The 19,993-nt window shown below is 44.1% G+C and overlaps 1 protein-coding gene across 1 annotated transcript; it reads left to right on the top strand.

Moving 5' to 3' along the window:
* The first annotated feature begins 6,229 nt into the window (after positions 1-6,229).
* On the top strand, positions 6,230-12,886 carry LOC136943897 (IgGFc-binding protein-like). The gene is made up of 11 exons (XM_067237381.1): positions 6,230-7,067; positions 7,245-7,585; positions 7,725-8,298; positions 8,413-9,014; positions 9,321-9,891; positions 10,041-10,636; positions 10,755-11,322; positions 11,414-11,610; positions 11,696-11,834; positions 12,053-12,381; positions 12,476-12,886. Exons 1-11 carry the CDS (start codon positions 6,230-6,232, stop codon positions 12,767-12,769), a joined length of 5,049 nt encoding a protein of 1,682 aa, XP_067093482.1. The 3' UTR covers positions 12,770-12,886.
* Positions 12,887-19,993: the final 7,107 nt, after the last annotated feature.

The raw sequence follows: 19,993 nt of genomic DNA on the forward strand, positions 1-19,993 counted from the left end.
CCTGTACTTACTCTAAGTCGCTCTGGATAAGAGGGTCTGCTAAATGACTAGATGTAAATGTAAGAACTACCAGAATGTAAAACGACAGCATCTAATTTTACTGCAAAGCTTTATGACAAACGGTTCATAACTTATGAAAAAGGATGTGGCAAAATGGTGAGTGTGTATTTCTGAGTGTGTACAGTATGTCTGTCTCTCTCGGTGTGTCTTTCTACAAAGTTTGGCCATGGTACATATCATAGGCATAATTCTATGGGGGGGGCACACACACACCTGACCTCCATGTCAAACTTCAGCCTCCTAGGGTGAAAACTGTGACCGGGGGATGTTTGTGGACCAACTGACCGACCAACTGACATAGCGAGCAAACTAAGAGCTAATAGCTAAAAATGTAATGTACTTATTTTAGTTTAAAGTTATGTGCAACCATGTGTGCAACCAATCAAGCTTTATTATACTGTGTAAACACACACAGAAGAACTGTAAATATGCTCAATGTTTCCCGGCTAATCCTAGTTTGTCACTGAACAATTCTGTAGTAAAATATCAGGTGGTTAATTTACTTTTGATTTAATGTTTGTAAAAGGAGTTCACCCCTCCCTGAGTCACCACCTTACCGCGGTAGAGGGGTTTGCGTGTCCTAATGATCCTGGAAGCCGCCCAAAGCGCGGCTCAAAAACCTACCATGAAGAAAACAAACAATGGTTCTCAACAATGGTTCTCATGGTTCACCAGTCTCCTTGAGAGGGCTGGACTCTCTTCCACACTGGAGTTGCCCTTGGTGAGAGGCGTCGAGCTGGGGTGGGAATACTTGTTTCCCCTCGGTTCGGCGCCTGTACGTTGGGGTTCACCCCGGTGGACGAGAGGGTAGCCTCCCTCCACCTTCGGGTGAGGGGGACGGGTCCTCACTGTTGTTTGTGCTTACGCACAAAACGGCAGCGCAGAGTACCCACCCCTTTTGGAGTCTCTGGGAGGGGTGCTGGAAAGCACTCCTCCCGGAGATGCCCTCATCCTCCTGGGGGACTTCAATGCTCATGTGGGCAATGACAGTGAGACCTGGAGGGGCGTGATTGGGAGGAACGGCCCCCCCGATCTGAACCCGAGCGGTGTTTTGTTGTTGGACTTCTGTGCTAGACACGGCTTGTCCATAACGAACACCATGTTCAAGCATAAGGGTGTTCATATGTGCACTTGGCACCAGGACACCTGAGGTCTCAGTTCGATGATAGACTTTATAGTCGTGTCGTCGGATCGGAGGCCGAATGTCTTGGACACTCGGGTGAGGAGAGGGGCGGAGCTGTCAACTGATCACCACCTGGTGGTGAGTTGGCTACGATGGTGGGGGAAGACGCCGGTCAGGCCTGGCAGGCCGAAACGTAATGTGAGGGTCTGCTGGGAACGGCTGGCAGAATCCCCTGTCAGAAGGAGCTTCAACTCCCACCTCCGGGAGAGCTTCGATCATGTCTCGGGGGGGGCCGGGGACATTGAGTCCGAATGGGCCATGTTCCGGGCCTCCATTGTTGAGGCGGGTGACCGGAGCTGCGGACGCAAGGCGGTCGGTGCATGTCGCGGCGGTAACCCTCGGACCCGGTGGTGGACGCCGGAGGTGAGGGAATCCGTCAAGCTGAAGAAGGAGGCCTATCGGACTTTATTGGCTGGTAGGACTCCAGAGGCAGCTGATGTGTACCGGCAGGCCAAGCGGAATGCGGCTTTGGCGGTCGCGGACGCAAAAACCCGGGTGTGGGAGGAGGTCGGCAAGGCCATGGAGAATGACTTCTGAACGGCTTCGAAAAGGTTCTGGACCACCATCCGGCGACTCAGGAGGGGGAAGCAGTGCACTGTCAACGCTGTATATGGTGGGGATGGTGCGCTGCTGACCTCGATGGGGGACGTCTTGGACCGGTGGAAGGAATACTTTGAAGACCTCTTTACATTTACATTTATTCATTTAGCAGACGCTTTTATCCAAAGCGACTTCCAAGAGAGAGCTTTACAAAGTGCATAGGTCACTGATCATAACAACAAGATAGCCAAAAAACATCGCAAGTAGCCAAAACATGAAGCACACATGAGTTCAAAGTACGTAAGTGCCAAAGGGAAGAACCATAAGAGCATGTAGTTAAACAAGTTACAATTAAACAACATGAACCGCTATAAGTGCAAGCAACAGTAATAAAAACAATATATCACAACGTTTTCAGCGTCTTTAATCCCACCAACACGCTTTCCGACATGGAGGCAGAGTCTGGGGACTTCTATCTCTAGGGCTGAGGTCGCCGAGGTGGTTGAAAAGCTCCGCGGTGGCAGGGCCCCTGGGGTGGATGAAGTCCGCCCGGAGTTCCTTAAGGCTCTGGATGTTGTAGGGCTGTCTTGGTTGACACGACTCTGCAACATCGCGTGGACATCGGGGACAGTGCCTCTGGACTGGCAGACAGGGGTGGTGGTTCCCTTCTTTAAAAAGGGGGACTGGAAGGTGTACTCCAACTTTAGGGGGATCACACTCCTCAGCCTCCCTGGGAAAGTCTATTCAGGGGTTCTGGAGAGGAGGGTCCGTCGGATTGTCGAACCTCGGATTCAGGAGGAGCAATGTGGTTTTCATCCTGGCCGTGGAACTGTGGACCAGCTCTACACCCTCGGCAGAGTCCTGGAGGGTGCATGGGAGTTCGCCCAACCAGTCTACACATGTTTTGTGGATTTGGAAAAGGCGTTCAACCGTGTCCCTCGGGGGCTCATGTGGGGGGTGCTCCGGGAGTACGGGGTACCGGATTCCCTGATCGGGGATGTCCGGTCCCTGTACGACCGGTGCCAGAGTTTGGTCCACATTGCCGGCAGTAAGTCGAACCTGTTCCTGGTGAGGATTGGACTCCGCCAGGCAGTGGCGCCTTAATGCACAGGCTTACCTGGGCTTAAGCCCGGGGCCTCGACCAATCAGGGGCCTCTTAATAATAATACAAAATAATAATGATGATAAACGTCCGTATTCGCGATGTCATTACTCTGCTCTACAGTGGCATCTGGTGTTGTATGTGGAGGCAGGGTAGGCACCCCCTCCCCCTTATCTAAACAAAATGTAACAAAAACTAGAGAGGGTACAATTTGTAGGGTGTGCTTGCTTGCGTCGGTTGCAGATGGGTCCATTTAATATAAAACAAGCAGAACCCCCTTTGAGACAAGCTATTCTAACAACGTTGTCACCGGCAGTATTTTTCAGATGGAATCGCGATTCAAACGGTACCATCTGCTAACTGAAAATATGCCCTCAAACGCGACTTTTTGGTCTCAGTCTAGAGCCCTGCGTGGAGAAGCTGAATTGTGCTACGAGCAAGCTAGCCTAGCTCCTGTTGCTAGCCAAACTTCACTGAGGCGATTGTTTGAATGCGCCAGAAATTAACGTTTCTTTTGACAAAGTTTAGGCTGTGGCATTGAATACAGCGATGCACCACTCAAGCTTGAGTTTAAATACATAATTTATTGTGACATTACTGTACATGCAAGTCTTGAATTGCTTAAATGTATAATGCTGCTAGTACACCACGGCACGATACGATACTTGCTGTGCAACAGCAATGCACGTTGTATCCATGCGTCGTTGGTAACGCGTGCTGACGTTGTGACGTAGGCTAGCACTGAGTTCCCTTCGTGGACACAAGGCACTTTATACCACAAAAACTGAATTTCAGCCTAAACCGTGCAACGGAATGTACATAACAATACAAGCAACTTGTGCGATTAGCATGTGGGGGGCCTCAAAAAATGAAAAAAAAAGTCCATAGCCCAGGGGCCTCAAGTGCTATCAAGACGCCCCTGCCACCAGGGCTGCCCTTTGTCACCGATTCTGTTCATCACTTATATGGACAGAATTTCATCTGTTGGTGCCAGCCTGCTTTAACCTTATTATAGCCCGTTAAATGAAGAATATGTGTAAATGGTATTATTACAATGTCTTCTCTGGGAAAAAAGGTTGGAATGGGCTGTTTAGTTTAGGATGTGGTTAAATGATATCCTGTATCAAGGCAAATGCACATCTGTACAACAAGGTTTTATGGTCTGTCTATAAAAACTGGAATGTCTTCTTGAAACTTCTGTAGAAGTGACATGTTTCAATGTTTGTTGGCACTTGAATCAATATGTACAGACGTTATGCTTACATGCAGTCATCTTGTTGAATTATTAGGAATTTAGAAGGATGAGTTGATCTCATCTCTATATAAGAGTCTTCTCCTCTTTGTACATCTCACCTCTTCTGCAAAGAGCCTTAACAGGTATGGTATGAACACGTTTAGCCATGTTTGCATTGGATACAATACAGTTACTGTGTATGATGCATTGCCTATTCAACTGAAAGCAGCACATGGAAACTACTAAGTACATGAGTGTATTGCACACTACATTGGGCAGTCTTGGTCTATTGTAGGGTTAGGGTTAGACACACATTCAGATTCAATCCTGGTTCTGAAACTTGTTAAGCAGTTGTACTGAACCTACAAGTATTTATTACAGTAAATATTTTATTTATTATTTTGTATGATTCCATGAAAGTATTAGAAATATTCATGTTTTGATGTGGTGTACCGTATATTGAACTCTTTTGTCTTTTGATATGTACTTTAAATTGTATTGATGTTTATTTTACACATTATATATTACAGGGCTCAGCTTCAAAAAGAGACCTTTATCTCACAATAAATCAGACATGAAGACTAAGCCTGTGCTGTTGTGTGTTGCCGTGGCACTGTTCTCAGGTAAGAACCAGTTTTCACTTTTAATGTTATTACTGAAAGTAGTAACATCTTCCAAAAGATTATATAAACATTTTGTTAGGATCAAGTAAAAATGTGTTAGCATTGTAGCAATGGGAAAATATGTAATAAAGTGATTACTTCAAAAAGAATATCCAGCATTATGGTTATGATAGCAACTGCTATTCCATTTTATTATGTTGATTTACTGTAATTACAAATCTTTATCAATTTAAAACTTGATGATTTTGCATGTCCGAACAATTAACTTATTTAGTTGTATTGTTTGAAAAAGTATTTGAACTTGACAGTAAGAAAGCTAGATTATATGGGTGAATTTCCTTGCTGCTTTTCAACAGCACACATTCATTTTGATTTGCTTTGATTAAAATATTTAAGCAAAGATGCTTTTGTCTTAATAATAATGATAATGCAATGCTAACAAACCAAACATGGAAGAACTGTAAATTGAATTTTGAAATGGCTCAGATGGAGCTACAAGGGTGTGATAATTGAAGAAACAACCTAAATATTGTACTTGAACACTATACACTGCATACATTTGTTTGTCCAGATTTTGTCAGGGAGGATCAGTATTATAATTCCACATTTCACTGAACTCCCACAGGATTTCACTGAAATCCCAAGAGTATTATCTCCATTTGAAAGAGCAAATTCATTAGTTTTGTATTGAATAGAACAGTGAGTGACAAGCATTTCTATTCACATCCTATATTTGGTATATGGTTTCATGGTTTGTTTTTCAGTGTATATATAAACTGCAAATGTTTACTCCTCAACAGGTCTGCAAACGCCTTTGTAAACCGAGATTTGTTAAAACGTTTGTTAACCGAGACCATAGGTCGAGGTTTACAAACAAATCGTTTTAACAAATCGAGGCGACAAAGCGTTTGCTGACCTGTCGAGGAGTTTAGGTTGTTTCCAAAAATCTCAATCTCCAAAATGTCTTTCTACCCTTCCACTTTCCTTTCTCCTTCTCTTCCTTCCCCGTCCTCCTACTTCTGTCTGCAGTGACACAAAGCTGTTCTGTGGGAAAGCAGTTTGTCACAGCATTCTTGACCAAGCCAAATCCAATCTGGAAGGGCTTACTGCAGCATCAATCAGTTCAGAAGCTGCAGCTGGCCATCACCTCCCAAGGAATCCCCGCTACAGTGCAGATCCGTGTCTTTTCCCCCCCCTTCAACACTACTGTAAGGCTACGTGAGAAGGAAACCAAATGGGTGACGCTGCCTGCGCGTCAACAATTAAAGAACGCATTTCCACTGCGATTTAAACGCCGAAGTCCGCCAATTAGGTTCATAAAAAAAACAGTCCTTTCTTCCAGCGTTGTCCAGGTGTCCTCAAGCGCCGATGTCTCACTGGTTTCCTTTAACACCCGCGAACATACAAGTGACAGCTCCAGAGTGCTGCCATACCACCAGTTGGGGGTAGAATACTGGGCTTACACCCCTGCCTCTGGGCCTGGCAACATGATGAAGCTGTTGGCTGTAGTGAACGGACCCCTGCCAAACAAGGTCACTTTTCAGTCACCTACAAGGGTCCAAATCGATGGCATTGGAACTTGGAAGGCTGGCCAGAACGTGAATGTGATCCTGAAGCCGTATCAGAGCTACCTGCTGCAGAGTAGTTCCAATTTGACAGGGATGCAGGTGAAGTCACAACAACCCGTGGCTGTTTCGGCAGGGAACCAGTGCTCTGGGTTCTCGGGCCATTGCAACCATGTATCTGAGCAGCTCCTTCCACTTCACCTCCTGTCCACCTCCTACCTTGTCCCTGCTATGCACCCAGCTGGACACTCCAAGGACCAGGCCCACATCATAGCCACTGAGGATGGCACAGTGGTGACAGTTATTCGGGGGAAGTCCGCAACTAGTCAGAAACTCCAGGCTGGCCAGGCTTTCTTTGAGCGTGTCACATTTGACTCTCCTCTGTTGATCCTAAGTAACAAGAAGGTGATGGTGATGTATTACAGCAACAACAAACCATTCGACCCCTTCCTGACCTCCATCCTACCCTCCTCCCAGTCGGCCAGCGATTGGTCTGTGGAAACCCTGGATGGTTTCAAAAATACTGCTGTAGTTCTATCACTGCGGGAGGGGGTTCACAGTGTGAAGATCTATGGCAAAAAGACCATAAACAAGATTCAGTGGAACACTTTCCTGCCAGATGACAAGTATGTGTGGAGCATTGTCTGTCTGGGTAAGAAACAGGATCATTTCATCATCAAGGGAGACTCAATTCTGTCTGTATACGTCTATGGAGGAAGACATTCTGATGGCTATGGTACCTCAGGTGTATGCTCCTCAGGTAAATTCTTTGCTGTTACTTTTCGCTATGCCATACTCAGTTCTTTGACACTATACCTTTACAATGCTTACACAGAGGTATTCTTTTAGAGACAGGAAACACATTTCCAGCAATATTAGTGTTCTCGAGCTGAGAAGTGTAAAGTGAACATTGTGTCACCCCTCCCTGCCCACCTAGCTGCAGTGCCTCCTACTCCTCCTCCGGATCCCTGTGACAAGATCAAATGCAGGGAGAAGGAAGAGTGCCAGAAAGGTGAATGTGTTCACATTTCCAAGGCAACTTGCCATGCGGTAGGAGACCCCCACTACCAGACCTTCGATGGGTATCGGTTCGACTTCCAGGGCACCTGCACCTACGCCATGGCAACAGTTACTGATCTGACACAGGGCCTGGCCGCATTTACAGTACTGACCAAGAACAACCACAGAGGAAAGCGGACAGTGTCCTATGTCAGGACAGTGACCATAACTGTCTACAATCAGATTGTGGTCATCAGCAGTCAGAGATCTATGGTGCAGGTGAGAGATCAAATGTTCAGAAATATGAGTTCAGACATACAATATGGCATAAACATATGCTGTAGGTAGGTCTGTGGTAAATAAAGATGAGGACTAATGTGTGATATCATGCCACTTGATCCCCCTCCTTCTTTCCCAGGTAAATGGAGAGCTGATCTACCTACCAATCAGCCTGGCTGGGGGGAAGCTGAAAATAGTACAGAGAAGGGGCTATGCTGTCCTGACCACTGATTTTGGTCTGGAGGTCAAGTACAACTGGAACATGCATCTCTACATTACTGTTCCCAGCAGCTACTTCCGATTGCTTGGGGGTCTGTGTGGAAACTACAACGGTAATCGTGGAGATGATCGGACTAGCCCCTTAAATACCAGCCTCCCCACGGTGCTTGAGTTTGCCAAGAGTTGGAAAGGTGACGATAAAGACAGCTTTTGCAATGACGACTGTAAAGGGAGCTGTCCGGAATGCAGCCCCCAGCTCCAGAAAAGGTACGGGGAAAATGAGTTCTGTGGAATCCTGACCAAGACGGACGGGCTGTTTGCCAGCTGCCACAAGGCCCTGGACCCTAGCATTTTCTTTGACAACTGTATCTTTGACGTGTGTATCAACAAAGGCGCCAGAATGTTCTTCTGTGACAACCTGAAACTCTATGATGACGCCTGTCTGGCCAAGGGTGTAAAGATCAGTCCACAGTGGAGGACGAATGCTACATGCCGTAAGTTTTTTGTCTTTATTCCTTCCCTCTGGTTCTGTGTCCTCTTGTTGGATGGTGTCATTCGCCGCATACGCTCCTAATTTCAGCTATTAACTTTATGTCTCCTCTCCCCAGCTCTGCAGTGTCCAGCCAACAGCCATTATGATGCCTGTGGTTCAGCCTGCCCTGCTTCTTGCATTGATCTAGACGCCCCAGCCCAGTGTAAGGAACCCTGTGTGGAAGGCTGCCAATGCAACAGTGGCTTTGTCCTCAGTGGGGAAAGCTGTGTGCGCAGCACAAGCTGTGGCTGCCAGTACCAGGGCCGCTACTACCCTGCAGGTACCACATTCTGGGTCGACAGCCAATGTAATACGAGGTGCAGGTGTGTCTCTGGAAAGGCAGAGGCTCAGTGTGAATCCACCACATGTAAGAAGTCAGAAGTGTGCGAGCTACGCAACGGCATAAGAGACTGCTATCCAACATCCTTTGCTACGTGTCAAGCTTCTGGTGACCCCCACTACCGCACCTTTGATGGCCGGAGGTTTGACTTCCAGGGAACCTGCAATTACGTCCTGTCCCGTCTGGTGGGTACAGGCTCCCTGCTGACGCCATTTGAGGTTCAGGTTCAGAACGAGAACCGGGGGAGGAACAAGGCAGTGGCCTACACCAAGACAGTGTCCATCACCATCCTCAACCATACCCTGACCTTGAGCAGCGACAATCCTGGAAAAGTTGTGGTAAGCTGTGGACACATTTCTACAGTTCTACTGCATCTTGCTGGAAGCAATTATAGAAATATAAGATTTATACGATATAAAGATTATAGAGTTTTGTGCTTTAACTGCTGTCAACCAATCCTGAGGACTTATTTATTACAAAAGCTTAAATTGACAGTAGCTGCCATTGTGATTTCATAAACATTCTGAAATACTTTAACTTGTAACGTTGCTGCAGACAGACTGACACATTCAGACAGTGAAATGCTGACAGGACTGAATGCTCTTTTATATTCATATTATTTTCCTTATGTTTTCTGTCTACAGATACTCGGCCAGTATGTAAACCTTCCGTTTGAGGCAGAGTCTGGCCAGTTGTCAGTGCTTCGTATTGGCTACTATGGCGTGGTAAGGACAAATTTTGGCCTCACTTTAAAGTTTGACTGGAGGAGCCACGTCGCTCTTACACTGCCCAGCTCATACTCGGCCCTCACCGCCGGCCTTTGTGGGAATTGGAATGGCCAACCGGGTGATGACTTCCTCAAACCGAACCGAAGCTCAGCTCCCAATCCCACTGCCTTCGGGTCGAGCTGGCAGGTGGGTGGAGCTGTGGGATGCTCCAATGATTGCCCAGGGGGCCAGTGTCCAAAATGTGACCCAACCCAGAGGCAGAAATATCAGTCGGGGGTGTACTGTGGCCGGATAACTGACAAGTCTGGCCCGTTTAGACAGTGTCACGCCAAGGTAGACCCCCAGGACTACCTGGAGGACTGTGTGTTTGACCTATGTGTGTATGGAGGCCATGCATCTGTCCTGTGTAGCGCCCTCACAACCTACACCACTGCCTGCCAGGATGCACAAGCCACAGTGGAGACCTGGAGATCAGACAGTCTCTGCCGTGAGTTAAACACACATATAAGTGCTTGCGTGCAAGCAAACACTCATATCATGCAGTTACTGTATGCATCGTGAATGAAGGACTCCTTTCTTGAAACCCTCAGCTTATTTACCGTGTATGTGATCTCTGTGTGTATTACTGTGTTTTAGCATCTTCATGCCCAGCCAACAGCCAGTACGAGGTGTGTGCCCCAGGCTGTCCTGAGACTTGCAGCCAACTAAAGGAGGATGACAGCTGCTTTAGGGCACCATGTAGAGAGGGATGTATATGTGATGACGGCTTCCTGCTTAGCGACAACATGTGTGTTCCTGTGGCAGAGTGTGGCTGTGTGTACCAGGGCCAATATTATACCAGCGGCCAGGTGTTCATCCCAGGCACTGGGGGGCACTGTAGCCCTCGCTGTGTATGTGCTGACAATGGTGAAGTTGAATGTGACACTACCTTCACCTGTGGAGCCAATGAAGAGTGTGCGTTAAGGGATGGCCTGCTGGCCTGCGTCCCAAAAAAGATTAGCACCTGCCATGTGGGCGGGGTCAGGGAGTACAAGTCGTTTGATGGGCGTGCATTCAGTGTGTACGGGGACTGTGTGTATAAGTTAGTGGAGGTGGAGCAGGATGGAGGGATGACACCCTTCACTGTGATAGTACAGCAGCAGACCGCCGAGGGGGGAGTGACCAGGAGGGTTGAAATACAGACATCCATCTACAAGATCACCATGATTCCTGGACTCGTCTGGGAAGTAGAGGTAGGTATCCCTTTGATTCCATCCATTCATCCGACTCTCTCTCTATCTCTTTATATCTTTCCTTTCATATTACATAATACACTTGACACCAGCTAAAGTTATCTTTCTCCTCTGACAGGTGAATGAAATCAGGGCCCATCTTCCTCTGTCCATAGGTGAAGGAAAAGTATTGGTCAATCAGAATGGAGTAAACATTGTTGTTGTAACAGACTTTGGCCTAAAGGTGACCTATGACACCGTGGGCGGGGTTGTAGTGCATCTCCCCTCCACCTACAATGGCATTACTCTTGGTCTCTGTGGTAACTATAACAACCAACTTAATGACGACTTCCAGCTGCCCGACAACACTCAGGCACTCTCAGAGGGGGCGTTCACCGCTGGGTGGGTGATATCAGATAAAGGGGTCACATGTCAGACAGGATGTAAAGGGTCTGTCTGTCCAGAACCTGAGCCGCAGAAAAAGCCAGAGTCTGAGAAGGCTTGTGACATCATCAGGGCACGCCAGGGCCCTTTTGCTTCCTGCCATGCAGTAGTACCCCCATCTGGCTACTATGAGGCGTGTGTGAAAGAATTGACACTCCCAGGAGGGGGACAGGAAGTACTGTGTCGACACATCCAGATTTATGCATCTCTCTGTCAGGGGGCTGGTGCCACAGTAATCAGCTGGAGAAACAACTCCTTCTGTCGTGAGTCACATTTGATATTGACAACAGAAATGATCGGACCTACTTTTACTCCTTTGTGTCACTGATATCCCTCTTTCCCTCCCCAATCCAGCCCTACAGTGTCCGGCAAGAACACACTATGAGCTGTGTTCTGACACCTGCTCCTCCACCTGTGCCTCCTTAAGTGCCCCTGCCCGCTGCCCCCCCTGCCAGGAGGGCTGTCAGTGTGATGAAGGATTAGTGTTTGACGGGGGAGTGTGTGTTGCTATGGACACTTGTGGTTGTGTGGTGAAGGGGATGTACTACAAGGTGACTTGACACTCGTAATGCCACAAAACAAAATAACCTACTGTCAGATAGTATTGTTGTTAATGATGTTGATTGTCCTTGTCAGTCCGGCCAGTCGGTGATGATGGAGGAGTGTCAAGAGGTGTGCAGTTGCAAAGCAGGGCAGTTCACCTGTCAGAACAACCAGTGTGACAAGGGGGATGAGTGTAGGGTGAAGGGCGGAGTCTTGGGCTGCTACTTGAAAGGTAATAACCGACAAAGTAAACCTATCCTTTACCTCAGAGGTATGCATGAAGATATTTGTTTTGTGATTCAGACTGTATAAAGTAGTAATGCTGCAAACAGTACAGAAACACACACATACTAAATAGGACCTCCTAATCAGCATATAATGTCCATAGTATATCATGAATTATTTTCAAAAAGCAGTATCTTACCCACATTTGTGATTTTGTGTGGCCAGATCCATGTGTGGACATGCAGTGCAGGGAAAAGGAGCGCTGTGTGGTGGAGAAGGACCAGGCGGTGTGTGAGGCTCTGTCTAAGGCTGTATGCTGGGTTAAGGGAGACCCCCACTTCTCCACCTTCGACGGGACCCTCTTCTCCTTCCAGGGCACCCGCTCCTACACCCTGGTCAACACCACAAAACAAGACCCCACCCTGACCGACTTCACCATCCTGACTAAGAACGAGCTGCGGGGAAACTCTAGAGGTTCCTACATCCGCTCCGCAACTGTGTACCTCTTAGGCCACCGTATCTCAATCCTGTCTGGCCAGAGGGGAAGTGTGGAGGTGGGCTTTGTTAACTAATCACTAGATCCCTGATGATTGTAAAAATGTCCATCTTGGTTTCTTTTAAAATATTTTGTTTCTCAACATTTCCCAGGTGGATGGTGTCCGCAAGTCCCTCCCAGTCATTCTCGAGTCCGGCAACATCGAGATCACAGTGTCTGGCATTAGAGGAACCATCCAATCATCTGTGGGGTTAGAGGTCAGCTTTGACTGGAGCACACTTTTTATGGTCACGATATCGAGCAGTTACTATGGCAACCTCCAAGGTATCTGCGGCAACTATAACGGTGACCCCAAAGACGACTTCACCATGCCATCAGGGGTCTTGACAACCAACGTCAAGGAGTGGGCGGGGTCTTGGAGCATTGATGATAAATATATGCGTTAATTTGCCTATGATGATTAGTCTACATGATCTAACATGTAACTCAAACATTTATGTAGCCTTATCTTTTGATTATCTGCCAAGATAATACATATAATCAACAATAAATATATTTCAGCACTTGGTGATGTGTCTCCTTTTTGTGCACCAGCCTACCTGTCTATCGGAACTTCAATGCATTTGTTGTCTGAAGGTTGATGTATGTTTTAGTATTATTTGCTTTCATCCTACATTTGCAATAGACCAATATTAACCCGAAACAGTCCATGAAACTGCCTATCATCACAATGATCAAGAAATGAATTCATGCCAACAGTGCTTGTCAAACACTATTACAGTGGAGGGTGTGCCAGGGTGTCCTGTCATGTTTATCATGCTGAGCTATTGCAACTAGCACACCCCAATACAATCAGAAACCTCTGAAGGAGCAGATCATCCCTGATCCAGCAAACTTTAGGCTGGCCAGTCACTATGCATGGAACCACTGCATCCTGGCCCACCAGGAACTCATGGAAGAATGGGGTGGCCCCAAACGATGGGCGCTCTATAGGGATTATATACAGTACTGAGAGTGTGTATGGGTGTGTGCATATGGGTGTGAAATTCGAGAATACAGAATTATTTCAGTTAGACAGTTATCGGAATGGAACATTATACTTGTGTCAAACTGCTATTTGCTTTGATTAAACTGATTCATTTAATCTGCAGAGGATAGAATAGTGTACCAACTTTTACAGAGCAACATGTGATCTTCTCCCAACTTCACATCAGCTGTGGAAGTGATGATCTCTACCTTAGCCTCTGAAAAGGAGAGAGGGGGAAAGCAGGAGAAGGAAATGGAAGAAATGAGGGGGAGAACAAGGAGAAGGAGGAGAGGGTAGGATAATGAGGAGCAATGAAAAACATAACTTCATACACATTAACGAGACAATATGGAAATAATTTTGGCATTTAAACTTAAGTCCTTAGGACAACGAGAACAAACTTGGAAGAGCCAGATGTATGTGTGTGTATGTTGGTGTTGATTTTCTATTGTTTGTCTAAATGTTTTTTGTTGCATAAATAGCCTTGTAATATTAAGTACAGTATGCTGCCAGGCATCCAGGAAGACCTTGGCTGTGTTGGGACCTTCACCTGCCTGAGCAGCATACAATACTACTCCTCGTCACTATTGCTGTACGGCTTTGTTCCAATAATCTTTATCTGCCTCTTCCTCTCCTTTCCTTTCCAGATGTTGAAGTCTTCTCTAAGCATCAGTTCATCTTATTGTTGGACTAACACAAGTCCAGGTGGGAGTATGAGTTATTCGCATTATTGTGACTTTTATGCTATCATTTTATTTTATTTTTTTACTATTATCTCAAATTCCTTTGGGGTTTAGAAGAACTTCGTTTATTTAAAAGAAAAGCAAAACTTCCCCATGTAGCAAGACCTATTTCAAACGGTATTAAAAATCTTAAATAATTTCATTAAAGGCCTATGCTGAGTTGAGGATTCTGCTTTGGCTCAACATGAAAAGGGGGGGTGATTATTATTTATCAATCACAATTCATTATTCTGATGTAAATCACAGAATTTGAGAATATTCTGTAGATTACATTTTACTTTAAGATATAGAGAAAAACATACACAAACGTGGTGTAACGGTGCGGCTGCCCGTTACCGCTAGCAAGAAACGTACCGTCACGGGGAAGCCGTTCATGCACCGCATGGCGAACGTTGTGCGGGGCTGGGCAGTGGCACGGGGATATCCTGTGTACGGACAGAGGAAAGACCCGTCGGAAAGTCGGAAGGGTCTTTTTAAGACGTGAGCGTACGGAACGTAAGACTTTGTTGGTGGAAGGACAGGGGTGTTTGTATAATGTGAGCGCTGGGGAGCTATTTAGCGGGCTAGACATTGTGTAGCAGGATGGTATGTGTATTTACCTGTCGGTAGTATTTTAGGGAATGTATTTATTTTTTGTTAGGTGGAGTAGGTAGTATATTAAGATTAATTGATTTAGGAGGGGGATAATGGTCAGAATGGTTGAGGCTGCGCGGATAAAAGTGCAGAGCAGAGCAGGTGGAGGGTAGTGATGGGCATTCCGGCTCTTTTTCGTGAGCCGGCTCGTATGGCTCAGCTCACCAAAAAGAGCCGGCTCTTTTGGCTCCCGAACGGCTCTTTAAAAAATACATGTTTTAACTATGAATTTGACTATGATGGGTGTGAAAACAATTTGAATTAAATTATGAAATGAAATCATACTCAACCGTCACCACATATCTTTAAAAATGCATTGATTTGTCATGGCTCTCCTCCGAGTTTTGACTACTCTCTGACTGTGTGTGAGTTGGCTCGGCCCTCCCTCATGCAGGATTGACAAGAACAGAATGTGAGGATGATCGTGTGCGCCTTTAAGCCTACAAGTATTTTGTTGTTGTTCTTTGAATTAGTAAATTATTTTAAATACAATTAAAATTCATTATTTCATAACCATTTAGTTTTTATAGGCTGTATTAATCTATTAAAAATAGAGTCGGCTCTTCAGATATGCGAGCCAGCTCCCGACGTTCACCTTCAAGAGCCGGCTCTTAGAGCCGGATCGTTCGCGAACGACCCATCACTAGTGGAGGGAGTGGGGACTAAGGGGAACAGCCGACCACAGCTCTGGCGAACAAGTATGTAAAATGCCGAAATGACCTGAGTTAGCGGAAATGTTTTGAAAGTGTCTGGTTATTTGAGAAGTTGTGTAGGTAGAGGAAATTAGGGTTCCAGAGTTTTTTATTTTTTTATTTTGTTTTATTAATAAAACCTGAGGGGAATGACTCTAAATCCTTGAATCACTGCCTCCAAGTTTTTGGTCACCGCTGCAAAGTTGGCCATCCTACACGTGGTCACAAACATTTTCAGTTTTCTACTATCTGCTCTGATTTGTAACTATAATCTATTTTACATTTCATTGAGAACGCATTGCCATTGTTATGGCAGAGATTACTGGTTGAAATGAATTGCCTATCCAATAATATACGCTGCTCTGGATAAGAGCGTCTGCTAAAAATGACTAAATGTAAATAATAAACGCTGGCCCGTAAACCAAAATTACGTAACAATTAATTAACACAATATTAGCAATGATAACTCAACCTGCCATGGTAGCCTAGTAAAATTAAAATTTAATATAATCCTTACCTGTTCATCCAAAAGCGAGAATCACCATCCCTAATCTCAAAATGAGAACGCTTTGAGCCATCTTTACTATCACGTTGAACAAACGGGAACCTGCTGTGCGCATTTAGATAAACAATGTCAGGGACACGTTCTCGATGGTTTTATAGGCCAAGAGATGTGAACGAATGACACAGACAGGAACCCCATACTCTTCCTCATCGCTTGCATTTCATCTTTAAATTCAGTCTTGTAACATTCCGTAAATTAGTTCTGAAAAGAACTGGGTGTGCAGCCACACACGATTAGTTTCTCCATCTTGAAACTGTGAAACCGAGAAATGTTTACGATGACGAACAGTTGCTTCGTTACAAGAAACAAGAAAACAATCCGATTGGCCAACGCAAGCGTTTAACGCTCCTCATTTACATAGAATTGAGAATATTTCATCTCGCTCCGCGCCTCCCGCTCCACTGTAGTGGACACGCACTGACAACAGCAGCCAGCCAGATAGTCCCTGGGCCACAAGCAAGTATTGTAGATGAGGAAACTGATAAATTAAATTATTTTGCTCATACTCAGTCAAATTACTTTGAAATATTTTTTAGTTATCATCCTCAACAGCCAGCAACAATTAGCAAAGGTTTATCACAGAAAGGATGGAACCAACCAAAAGTGGTTGACATACAATGATAAAAAAAAAAATGTAGGCTACTTTTCTGTGTGTTTGGCATACCTGTTGCAGGTGATAGTCCTTTCATAAAGGAACGTATGAGTGCATGGAAACATGTTCATCAGAAGATTGAGGAACATGAGAAAAGTAATGCCCACAAAGATAGTGCAGCTGCTTACTATTCCTTAGTAAGTAGCTCAACCTGGCTTTTTATTTTGAACATAAAGTTAATACATTTTAATTCTTACATTCCACTACCCCAATCTTCTTTCTCCCCTCTTTTCTCTCCTCTCTCCAAGTTATTTGTATGTTGGTGCCAGTCAGCACGTCAATATCTGTGGTAGCAGCGCCAGGGAGTGACATTATCATGTCTTGTCTGTTTTCATCTAATAAGGACCTGATCCAAAAAGAAGACATGCAGAGAATGGCCCTGAGCCTGAATCAAACCCATGGTGCTGCTGTGGTACACGCACTTAACCAGTTTAAAAAAAGGGAGGGTTTCATGTACTCACACTCACCCTCTTTACTCCCTCTCCTTCTCTTTCTTGCAGACTGCTGTAGGGTAGCAGAGAGGGACAGGATGGTGCTGTGTTTCCCCCTGGGAGTAGTGCTTGGAGTAATGGTGGTACTGGTGCTTATGAGCTCAACACTGAAAGTTGAAAACCTTAATCTTTAGGTAACAGAGGTACCTAAAGGTATGGTATTCAGGCTCAGTCTGTGTGAACTTCAGTTCAAAATGTTTACATTACAATAAATGGTGAAATCTATATGTGTCTTGACTATTTATTCAAGAAACACAGCACACGTAAATATGCCTTTACGCTAAATAAATGTTGTTATAGTATTGTATTTTATATTTTTCTATGTACTGTTTGTATATGATGGAAGCAGGTGATTTGAATGCCTGTGTGAAATAACTATAACCCAAAAAGTTAATTGATGAGAAATGGATATGCATTTGGTGTCTTGCAGAAAGGCAGCAAATTGAATAATTAAAATGATTTGTTGCTAATGCATGCAAGTATGCATACTATACATATAGTCACAAGTATCTGGTAAAGAGCAAGGTTTGGCTTATATACCACTCTGAAATAATTTTGTCCTGAGAATATCAGGATTCTGCTACAAAATAAATTAACTTTGAGTTATGACAATAATTAATTATGAAAAGCAAGTCATGATCATGTGACCCCAACTTCTAGAATTTTTAAAGCGAGTTTTTGGTTATATTAGAGTTGGCCTACACTATTGGAAATCAATTTACTGTAATTGGTCATTGTAAATTGTATTTTAAAAAGTCAATGCTACATTGAGTATAACCAGTGAGAGCGGTAACAAGTACAAAGGATATTTGACTACTGAATAGCACATCCTGGCAAGAATGGCGTATTCATTCATTCATTTATGTGACAAGATACCCTCTTAAAACTCTTTATTATAACCTAAATACTTGATAATACTTATTTAGCTAATCTAATAAAAATGGCAGCCATCTAAAGAATAAAACTTTTTCCTGATGCAGTTTCTAATGTTCACTATACAGTTAAACTAAGACGGAATTCTGTTTTCAAATAAGAACAGGGATTTCCAGTTAATTGTATTTGTAGAGTATAGCTATCTTCGTCTTTTGGTGCTGTATTGTATTTTTTGAAACTTATGTCAACAGATGTGTGCGTGTGGATAAAGTTAACATTCTCTCTGAATGTAAACTGAATGCAAATAATGTTTAATTAGGTTTTTGGTGTTAATTCCCAGCTTGACAAGGCTGAATATTGTAGCCAACTAAAGATTATAAAAATATTTTTTAGACAAATGATTGAGGAACAATTCTGAATTTGTTGTTGACTTATTATGACATAATTTCATTGTTAAACCTGTGAACTAGTCATGCTCAACCAAGCCTAATCCATCAAAAGTACATTCTGTGTAGAACAAGTGTACAGAATACACACCCTGAGTATACTGAAAATGTTATCATTACAAAATATCAGGTGGCTTATGTACTTTTGATTAAAAGTTTATGTAAGGAGTTTAACTGAACAATTACTTCAGTAGCTGAGCTTCAATTGTGTTGGCACGCACTAAGGAGGGGCCCTCGTTTTATTTTACGCATACTGGGGCTCGCGTTATCCAGCCACAGTCGGCATTATATATGACATATCACTATAAATGTACTTAAAATGTATCTCATATTTATTTGACATGATGTGTTGCTTTGAAACGTTATTTTGGATGAAAGCATCTGCTAAATGATTTTAAAATGTTATGTTTGAGGGTCAAGGACTCCAGACAGTCATTAAATGCTTTGAATATAATGAGAATGAGTATTCAATTTAACTTTATTGATAATTATGTTAAACTGCCTAAACATCACTGTCCAAATGCTTATGAACTGTAATATTCTGTAACTTAATGGCATTAGTTAAGTCATACCGATCTGTCAGTAGGCATTAGAGTTGGTCAGGGAGACCAGGGTTAGATATCTGGTGAGTTAAACAAATTAAGTATGTCTTTTACCAAAGCATTTAAGTAATTTTATCTCAGAAGGGTTTTACTTCTTTTATTAGTTATATTATTGTTTTTATAGATTTGCTATTTTAATTATTACTTTTATCACTTGTATTATTGTTTTTATTGATTTTATGTAAAGCACCTTGAGCTACAATTATTTTGGTTCAGATGCATATCCAATGTTTCAGGACTGTACTATTTGGATAATGATGTTGATTTAGTTTTACTGGCATGATGTCCCTGCTGACAGATGATCACTCCATCACGGGTACAGGCATGCTGGGCACTAGTATATTATAAGTAAATTATATTTCCCACAATGTGTAGCTAAAGTGTAGGGAGTGGAGCTAGCCTACACCAATGAAGAACTACCAGAATGTAAAACAACAGCATCTAATGACAATTCCTGTAAAGCTCTATGACAAACGGTCATAACTTATGAAAAAGGACGTGGCAAAATGGTGTGTGTGTGTATTGTATTACTGAGTGTGTACAGTATGTCTGTTTCTCTGGGTGTGTCTTTCTACAAAGTTTGGCCATGGTACATATCATTGGCGTAATTCTATGGGGGGGGATCATACTGTATGATTATGCCCCCCCCCCCCCCCCCCCCCCCCCCCAGAGTACCTTTGTACTCTTGTGCACCGTTAATGAGTGTTAGGAGCGCGAAATCACACAGACATTTGGCACATATTTATGGATGGTAAATATCCAGAATTTGGCTAACATAATCCCTTAGATAACGACTAGATGAATTCCACTAGAATTTTGAATTGTAGAATTAGTGCGAATTTCGATTGCAATACTATAGGCCTACAGCTTGTATGAATGGGACTTTAGACAAGCTAGCCGACAGCTACCTATTACAGGATAGACAATCAGATAGAATAAAATGCCT

Source organism: Osmerus mordax, chromosome 6, assembly GCF_038355195.1.
Source record: "Osmerus mordax isolate fOsmMor3 chromosome 6, fOsmMor3.pri, whole genome shotgun sequence".
NCBI lineage: Eukaryota > Metazoa > Chordata > Actinopteri > Osmeriformes > Osmeridae > Osmerus > Osmerus mordax.